The 9202-nt window shown below is 47.2% G+C and overlaps 1 protein-coding gene across 1 annotated transcript in view; it reads right to left on the bottom strand.

Annotated features, from left to right (window-relative positions):
* Positions 1 to 4947: 4947 nt before the first annotated feature.
* Positions 4948 to 9202, bottom strand: part of FAM124A (family with sequence similarity 124 member A) — a 63031-nt gene continuing 58776 nt past the window's right edge. The window contains exon 4 of the mRNA XM_056126238.1: positions 4948 to 5742. Coding sequence (XP_055982213.1) covers positions 4948 to 5742 — 795 coding nt within the window. The remainder of the gene's footprint in view (positions 5743 to 9202) is intronic.

Below are 9202 nucleotides of genomic sequence, written 5' to 3'. Positions count from 1 at the left end.
ACAGGTAGCTTGCCAGACTCTTTGCTGTGCAGGCGAGATACTCTCAGTAGCTTGCCAGGCTCTCCGAGAGGGGTGCAGGAATCGAACTCGGGTCAGCCATGTTGGCTGTGTGCAAGGCAAGCGCCCTCCCGCCCGCTGTGCTATTGCTCTGTGTGTATACACACACACACACACACACACATATATATATGTATATATATATATATAAGCACAGATAGCTTTTTGGGTCACACCCAGCGATGCTCAGTGGTTACCCCTGGCTCTGCACTCAGGATTTACTTCTGGTGGTGCTCAGGAACCATACAAGATGCTGGGAATCGAACCTGGGTTGGCCGTGTGCAAGACAAACGCCCTATCCACTGTACTATTACTCCAGCCCCATAATTAAACTTTTTAAAAAAAATGTTTAAATTCAGATTCTTAACCCCCTCACAAATCTATATAATAATTGTGACAAAAGATGCTTTTTTGGGACCACACCCTGCTGTGCTTAGGCCTTACTCCTGGCAGAGTTCAGGGGGCCAGGGACAGTCTTGTGCAAGGCAAACACTTTAGCCTCTGTATCTCTGGCAATTCTTTGAGAACCTATTTGTATTCTTATTGGTTTTTCATGTTTTCTTAAGCCTTGGCAGTTGCTCGGTCAATTCTATTTCCCAAAAATTAAGAAGCAGAGCTCTTAAACCAAAAAGGGTCATTAATGTCCAGACCAGGCACTTAGGCCAGAGGCCAAGTGGCCCGCACAGAGAGGAAAGGTGTTGGTGTCATTATTTCCGGTGTTCTCTTCAAATCTGGACACATATTGCTAACCAGACTGGTCTCTGATATTTTTGGAGACATTGGGAGGAGGACGTTCTCTTAAGTCAAAAATCCCTTTCAGGGGGTCACCAGCATTTAGAGAGTAGAGGACAGAGAATGAAAGAAACCAAGCAGGGGAAGAAGAGAACAAAAAGTAACGGGTCATCAGGATTTCAGTTATACCAGAAATATGATTGAGGGGTATAGCCATGTACCCCGAACACAGATCAACAGAACTGAAAACATGAGACCTATGCGATAACCACTGAAACTTTGTAATGTGCCTCGAGGGTGAGGGTGTGGTGAAACTTTGTAATGTGCCTTGAGGGTGAGGGTGTGGGGCGGGGGCTGGGATGGGGAGGGAATCTGGGACAGGGTGGAGGGAAGTTGACACTGGTGCAGAGATTGGTATTGAATTAGTGTATGCTTAAAGCTAGTATCAAGAATTTTATAAATCATGGCTCTTTGGTAAAAACCTAAAAAAAATTCAAACTTTATTTAAAAAAATCTTTTAGAAGGTCAGAGAGATAGCACAGGGGTTACTGTGTGCATCTTAGATGGTGGCAGACCCTGGTCACCCCCAGGCATCACATAGAACTTCAAGCATTCCTGGATCCCAGGGGCCAGCCTTGGAGGACCCTGAGTTCTGCCCCAGCAGTCTGGCATCCCTTGCTCTTAGGGCCCGGGTAGCACCAATCATCAGGCCCTTGGCTTCAACAGCTCACTTGCTTGACTGAAGCTCCCTCAGCCCTTCCATCTTCAGGAACTCTTGGAGCCTACTTACTGATGGGCTGGAGAATTTCTTCATCTTCAGAAAGCCAGTGGACGGATAGGGAAACAGCACTTACCAGGGGCTGAAGAGAGCAGCCTTGGATTCAGATGTCTTGCCCATGATGACCATTTGGTACTTACAAGCACTGTGTAGCCTCTGCCTTGAAATGCCGGCCTAAAGCCCATTTCATACGCAAACCTGCTCTCCTGTCAACACAAAGTCACTGACTCTTAGGGTGACTCATCTCACCGTGGGGGACAGAATAATTTGGGTGACCTCTGATGATTTCTGTAGGACTCAGCAAGCCAGTTAAGGAAAGGCTGAAAAACTGTGGTTTGTTTCCTGCCTCCGAGTGGTGGCACTTCGGGTGATATTTGGTGGGTAGGGCCAGACAGTTCCATGCTCAGGTCCTACAGTGTGGTTTGCTGGTACTGGTGGGAGAGGAAACACTTGCTTTTTGATGCAAATAGAAGGTGGTGTTTAAGGGCCAGAGAGATAGTACTGAGTGTTGGGTGTCTGCCTTGCATATGGATAACCTGGGTTTAATCCCCAGCATCCTATATGGTTCCCTAAGCCTGCCAAGAGTAGTCCCTGAGCACTTCTCAGGTGAGGCCCAAACCACACCTTCCCCCAAAATAAACCAATAAAAGAAAAAAGGTGGTGATTAAGGTAGGCCCTGGTCAGACTGTGGGCAACTTGGGGAGTCTTATATGGAAAAGAGGTTGGTAGGGCGTGGCATGTGAGAAAGACCAGGACACTTGATAACAAACATCCTTTAGGACACTGGTTTTATTAAATGAGAACAAATTAGGATCAAATCTAGAGTTTCTGTACTACAGAGTTTAATCCAGGGGAGAAATAATTGGAGACCACCTCAAGTTTTTAATCAAACACATTTATTGAGAACTTACAGAATACCAGCATCTGTCACAAGATTTATGAAATCAGGATGGTCCAGGGGGAATCCTTCCAGGACGAAGAAAGTGCCAGTGTAAGGCCAGAAAAGGGAGCAAGGGCTTTCTGATTCATTTTCAGTGACTCACAGTTTTCACACATTCTGGGGTGGAACCGGGCAGGGCCCAGGCCTGACTGTGGTGTGTCTGAGCTGGGCTTCCCTTCTGCCCGTGTGTGTTATGGAGAGTAGTGATCGTCTCTGGTACCACGTGGTTTGGTGAATCAGATTGCACTGTGGGTAGGTCACTGAGAAAGGGCAAGGGAAGAGTTGGGCTCTGAAGTAATGTTGGGGTGCATGTGAGTGTGCCCAGGAAGGACAATGACTAAGGGTGAAGACAGGAGCGGCCATTGCTTGGGGTTGCCCCACACAGACCAGGTACCTTTGGGCTTTTACTGAGATCACCTTCTCCTCCCCTGTTCTCTGGAGGCTACATCACCTCCTTTAAGTACCTTTTCTCCTTCCCTCTAAACTTAACCTGTTACTTTCCATCATGCAGATGGATTGACTTACTTGTCTGGGCAGGAGTTGGGTGGACAGCTGGTAGCATTCCTGAAATCTCTGCAGAAAGCAGCTTCTCACAGCTGGATCTAGTGTGATAGTCCTGACTTAAGAGCCCATTTTTTTTTTCAGCCCCCACAATGGTCAACTATGGCTGGAATCTTGAATCAACCTCAGTTCTAGCACAAAAGAATTGGTAAGTCATGACCCTTGACCCAGATCTTGGGTCCTCTCCTGGTCCCAGTAAATAATGACAGATTGGAACTCAGTCTCTGCCACTCATTCCTCCCTCATTCCTGGCTGCTCTGCTGCTTTGATGTCAGGATAGAGTAGCTGCATGAGAGACTGTGAGGCTGCTGAAACCCAAAATGTTCTCTCGCCCTCTGCAGAAAAATGTTGCTCACACCTAGTTTAAAATCACGAGGCTATTAAAAAAATTAAGTTCAATCAGAGCACAGAATCCCAATTCAGAGTCCCAGATGGCCAGGATGTCTGAGGCAGGAGCCAGCATGACCGGGATGTCCAAGACGTGTGGCTGTGAGGCTGTGTGCACGTCTGGGTGAGGTTGTATCTGGGCACTCTCAGACTGGTGAAAGTGGGGCTGTGAGTGGTTTCCACAAGAAGCACCAGAGTGTGACTCAAGCAAAGCAAGTCCATGCCTTTCTTCCCCAAAGGCAAATGGCGCTTGGGGACAGCTTGGCACTGCCTCGGCACTTGGCATCGCTGAGGTTGAAACTGTGAACATACTTTGGTTGCAGAGAGAGGTGCAAATAGGATCCGTGAGCCCAGGCTGGAGCTCCAGCTTTCATCAAGAACCTCAGGCCCACATGAACTGACCCCATGTGCGACAGTGCAGGAGGGCATTTCCTGGTGAGTATCCAGTCTAGTGAAAAGGGGGTACCTGCTGATCTGTGTGGTCAACACAATGTGAAATATGAGTTAGGAAGTGGGGAAGATAGGTTGTGTGATGATGGCTGTTTACTGGAGAAAGGAGTATGAAAAAGGCTCTAGTCTTTGATGGAGATCAGTAGACAGCCCTTAGTTTGCAGTTTTTTTTTTTTAAATAGAAGAAACTTTTTCTTTTGGTTTGGTGATGCTCAGGTTCTGTGCTCGGCGATCACTCTTGCTGGTGTTCAAGGGACCATCTATGGTGTCGGGGACCAAACCTGGGTCATCATGTGCAAAGCAAGTGCCTTACCTGCTGTATTATCACTTCAGCCCTTAAAATAGAGGAATCTTAATTCCACCTCACCTTTGTGTAGGTCTAAGGCTCTATTATCCTGCAATTCCAATGAGCCTTTTCATGCTCCAAGGAAGTGCAGTTAGTGGAGTGGGCTCATTACAGTGAATGCTATTGAAGAGTGGGTGCATTGGTAGTTCTGGAACACAGGTCCCAAAATCTGACCAAGAACCTGTTACTTAGTGCTAAACCCGTACCAAACAAGTTAGTTACGTGTTGGTAAAATCAGGTTTACAGAAGTTGTGCTGCTTCAAAGGAGGCATGACTGGAGTCAACCGGTTCTCCCCTTTCCACGCAGCAGTTGAGAACTCTGAGGCCCACGTTTCTAGCTGGGGACACTGGTCGGGTCTGATCTTACTACTAGGGCCTCCATCTCATTGATACACTACTAGGTCTCATTTCCATACCCCACCTTGGGCTTGTTTGTTTTTCACAGCATGGAAAAAAATGGCCATATTTGCTCCAGCTGAGAAGGCTCTCTTCCCATTTTCTATAATTTTTATAATCAGTTTTTATATATAAAAGCAGATGCTTTTATGAAAAGCACCCAGCCCTTAGAAATGCAACAACCTCTCGGGTAAGGCTGTAGGTACAATTGACATGGTAGCAATCTTGGGAGTGGTCAGGCTCCACACTGACCTGGCGAGCGCGGGGCTCTTGTGTCTGAAAAACTAGAGTCCAGGGTGTTCAGATATAGAATTCCTCCGTGTCATTGTCCCCGGGTTGAGCCAGTGCTGTAGGCGGCGTGTCCTCTCCAGTCCTCTCCATTTGGGGACTAGGACAAGACCGCTCTCGGGGGGACACTGGGGACAAGGAGACGCTGGAGGGTGGGCATGTGGCCACGGCTGTCACCATGGAACTGGCAGACCCTTTGGTGAGCCAAGGAAAGGCCTCCCTGGAGGTGTCCAGGGCCACCCCGCCCCCCAGGGGCAGCAGCCCTTCCCGGGAGCCCCTGTGCTGGCCTAAGGGACTGCCATAGCTGCCCGCAGGCTGGGATGAGTCTCCAGTGCGGCAGAACCTGCTGGGTGCAGAGTACGCAGAGACAACAGAAAGGTCCGAGGCAGACAACCGCAGGCCTGTGTCCACGTCTGTCTCCTGCGCCCCCTCCAGGTCATCGATGGACAGGATGACTCCATCCGATGCCCCGCGCCCCGGGGCGTCCGTGTTTGCAAACCACAGGGATGCAGAGAGGGAGGTGGGCGAGGGGCCTCCAGTGGGCAATGAGAACAATGACTTGCTTCTCTGGAAGGAACAGGGAAGGCTGGGAGCACTGTCGGCTGCTCCAGAAAGTTCTGGCGGCTGACCCAGAGGCAAGCTTGTCGGACTGAGCCCCAGGTAGGAACTGTTCAGCGGGAGATGTCGGCTGTGGTCAGGTAGATGGTGGGGTGCGATGGGACTTGGGAGAGGCAGGGCCTGAGGATTCTTCTCTGAGGCGCGGGGAGCTCGTCTGGGCTGAGGGAACTTCCTGTGCACCCTCTGTGCCTGTTGGGGGAAGGAGGCATGACGGGTTAGTGCAGGACTGGGATGTGTGGAGATGAGTCATAAGAAATGCATCCTGGGACATGGAGGATGGGGAAATGCCAGGGAATTCTGGCAGTAAAGCAGCATCTCAGGCTGGAGAGTTTCACTGTCACACTCTACAGCAAAGGCAGTGGGAGCTGAGTTTGGGACAAGCGGGATCTGACTTCTTGGCAGGGTATGCTAGGGGTCATGGCCCCTGTTGCAACAGGGAATACCATTTTCAGTGGCTGGCTGAGCAGGATAGAGGAGATAAGAATGGGCATGGAAAGCAAAGGGGATGCTTGACTGGTTGGTTTTCCCTCCGGCCAGAGCATCATAGTTTAAATGTGCTGCTGATGAGAGGGCAGAAGTGGTCAGGCTGATGGGTACAAAGGAAAATGCCACATCAGACAAAGGTGGACAGACTCTAGCATGCAGGTGATGGTCAGGAAATATCCAAGGAGCAGGTGAGGGTAGGACACCTTCAACAAGTGAATGACTACCAGGATATGAGCACTCATTTCCTCTATAACTAAAACTACTGTTCATCTACAGAGTTTGTCTCCAGAACCCTGGAAGGGAGCAGCAGATATGACCTGCCACCATGGAAGCCCTGTAGTGCTGTTCTGTTCTCTCCATCCTCACTGAAGCCCACCAGGAACCCACTTCTGTTGTACCAAACTGGGATCCTTTATTGCAAAGCACATTTCCACATCCATTTGCTTCTCTGCCCCTCTGCTCTGGTCCTGGTGTCTACACCATGACACAATGCAACCTTTTGATTCAATAGAGCTTTTGGGGGACAGTGAGTCTGGCTCTGTTGAGTATCTAATTCACGAATCTTCAAGTTCAGTAAAAGGTTCTTACTGTGGTTTACTCTCAAGGATATTTCCTAGCACCCCTAGGCCATGAGATACTGTCCTTTCCTAGACAACAAATACCCTGTCCTATTATTAAGCATGTTTTCCCACAGCTACTGTGGTCATGGAGTTTGATGACATATCATTTCTGTGGACCTATTACAAAGTAGGAGAAACCCTAATGGGGAAAGGCTCTATCTTTGTTACGTTTCATTGACAGACTAGGAGACAAAGCAGGTGGTGGAGAATGGGCACTGGTGGAGGGATGGGTACTTGATCATTGTATGACAGAAACACAAGCATGAAAGTTTGTAAGTCTATAACTGTACCTCATGGTGATTGGCTAATAAAATTTTTTTAAAAATAAGAAAAAAATAGCCTTTCATTGATTTCTAAGATCTTTATTTGCCCAATTCCAGGTAGTTCTTAATCGTACAAGCAGACTGATGGACTCATTATTTTAAGCAACTTGAACTTAGAGTCTTATATGAGGTTTATCAACTGGCATGATTCAACTATGAAAGGACTATCAAGGCATGATAAACATTGATCTTTCACCAGCAGCTTCTTGAACCATATAAGTACATCACAGTCTCTTTCTATGTGTTCTCTAAGGTGAAAAAGGTCTAGATAGAAAGGCATGACTAATTTTGGATAAAAAGATTCCTTTGCATTACAGTCAACAATTAATTCACTGGTAATAAAGGGTGCCATGATGATAAAGTGGGCAGCAATACGTGTGGTATATTTGAGGGCTCCAAGTGGAGGGAGGGGCTGATTTTCAGGATTGAGGCACCATAGCTGGAAAGGTTCAGAAAAACTAGCCTTGGGGAGTCAAGCTTGGACAAAAATCTTTGAAGCAAAGGAAGTGTCTGCCAACTGGAGTACAGTGGGCACCGCTAGGCAGGGCATTTAGGCCCAGCAAAACCTATTCAGACTTTGGAGGCATGAAACAAAGCAGGAGGCGAGACCTGAGAACCATCCTGTGTGAGTCATGTGCACCAAAGAACTCACACTGCAAAGCCTACAGGCCAGGTTAGCTTTGCAGTCGCAGAGGGAAGGCAAAGAATTAGATGGAGTAGGAAAACCACTTAGAAGATAGTAAGTCTTCAACTTAAAGTGTTGAGACAAGCACGTCAGATTTTCAGTTCTGGCATAATTCTTAATCATTAGTTCACTGAGTCAGAATTTTCTATGAATTCTTTGTTCAACAGAGAATTTCAGATCCTCTACTCTGTCTCTATACTCAGGAGTGTGGGCATGGATGGGAAGTTGCTGTTTCTACTCCTCTCTTCTGTCTTAGATTATTGGAATCCTGAAATCTTGTTTATTAATTTTTGGTGGGGTAACACTTCAGCAGTGCTTAGGGGTCGCTCCTGTTGGAGCTTGGGGACCACATGCAATGCTGGGAATTTGAAATGCAGTTGGTTGCCTTAACCCTCTGCACTCTCTCTCCAGCCATTCTCAGGTCTAAGTACTTGGCTTAAGTAAGGAGTTTAAGGTAGAGAATAAAATTAAGGGGATTTCTGATAGCCTGAAGCATAGATCTGTAGGATAACATTGGGTTTATCCTTTCAGTCTTGCCACAGAGAACTTAGTTTACCTTAAAGCAATGTCCTTTCTGTATGGACACAGGAAGACAGTTAATATCATGCTTTGAAGCAAAGGAAATTGATTGGCTCCAAATAATATTTACTCCTGGGCATCTGCTTTCTCAACTCAGTTGCCCTTAGTTCCTAGCACCCCAAAGGCAGGGTCCCGATGAGGGACTGAATGGACCCAGGGCAAGCTGTGAGCTACCCTGGCATTGAAATGGGCCAGGCCAAAGTGCCATGATACTCAACTATAAGTTGAGAGCATGATCATGGACAAATGCTGTCATGATCCAGAAGTAATGACCAGTTTAGGACCTTGCTGGGGTTAGGAAGACTAACCTGGCCTGAGGACAGTAGTCTGGAATATATAGTGAGATGTCCTCAGGAAGAACCAAACTTTAAGTTTGATATATGTCTTACTGTGCTCATACAGAATGACATTGTTAGAAACATTAGAGGTAGATTTACTACAACTAATTAAGTGGATCACTGTACCACTGTATCACTATCATCCTGTTATTCATCAATTGCCTTAAGCAGGCTCCAGTAACATCTCCTTCGTCCTAGCCCTGATATTTTAAAAAGTGCCACATTAGAGGCTCTATCAGGGTCAGGAGAATGAGACCCATCATTGTTACTGGTTTTTGGCATATTGAATACACCACGGGGAGTTTGCCAGACTCTGCCATGTGGGCAGGATACTTTTGGTAGCCTGCCAGGTTCTCCAGAGTAAGAACTAGATAATAAGGTGGATCACTAGCTGAGGAAAAAAGAAAGCTACATACCCTGGATGGGATCCCGCCTTTAAGCAGATCTCCTAGTAAGTAATCTCTTTAGATGAGATTTTATCCTTGAGTTAATCTCCTGGAGGAGTGGCCTTACCTCTTTGTTGATTTGTTCATGTTCAACCCACCTTTGTATCACCACCCTATGTGACTGCTATAGAAACTAAGACTGTAAGAGCAAAAGGGAGTATCAGAATCCAGG

The sequence above is a fragment of the Sorex fumeus genome, unplaced genomic scaffold (assembly GCF_029834395.1).
Source record: "Sorex fumeus unplaced genomic scaffold, SorFum_2.1 ptg000061l, whole genome shotgun sequence".
Classification (NCBI taxonomy): domain Eukaryota; kingdom Metazoa; phylum Chordata; class Mammalia; order Eulipotyphla; family Soricidae; genus Sorex; species Sorex fumeus.
This window is presented reverse-complemented; position numbering and strand designations above follow the sequence as displayed.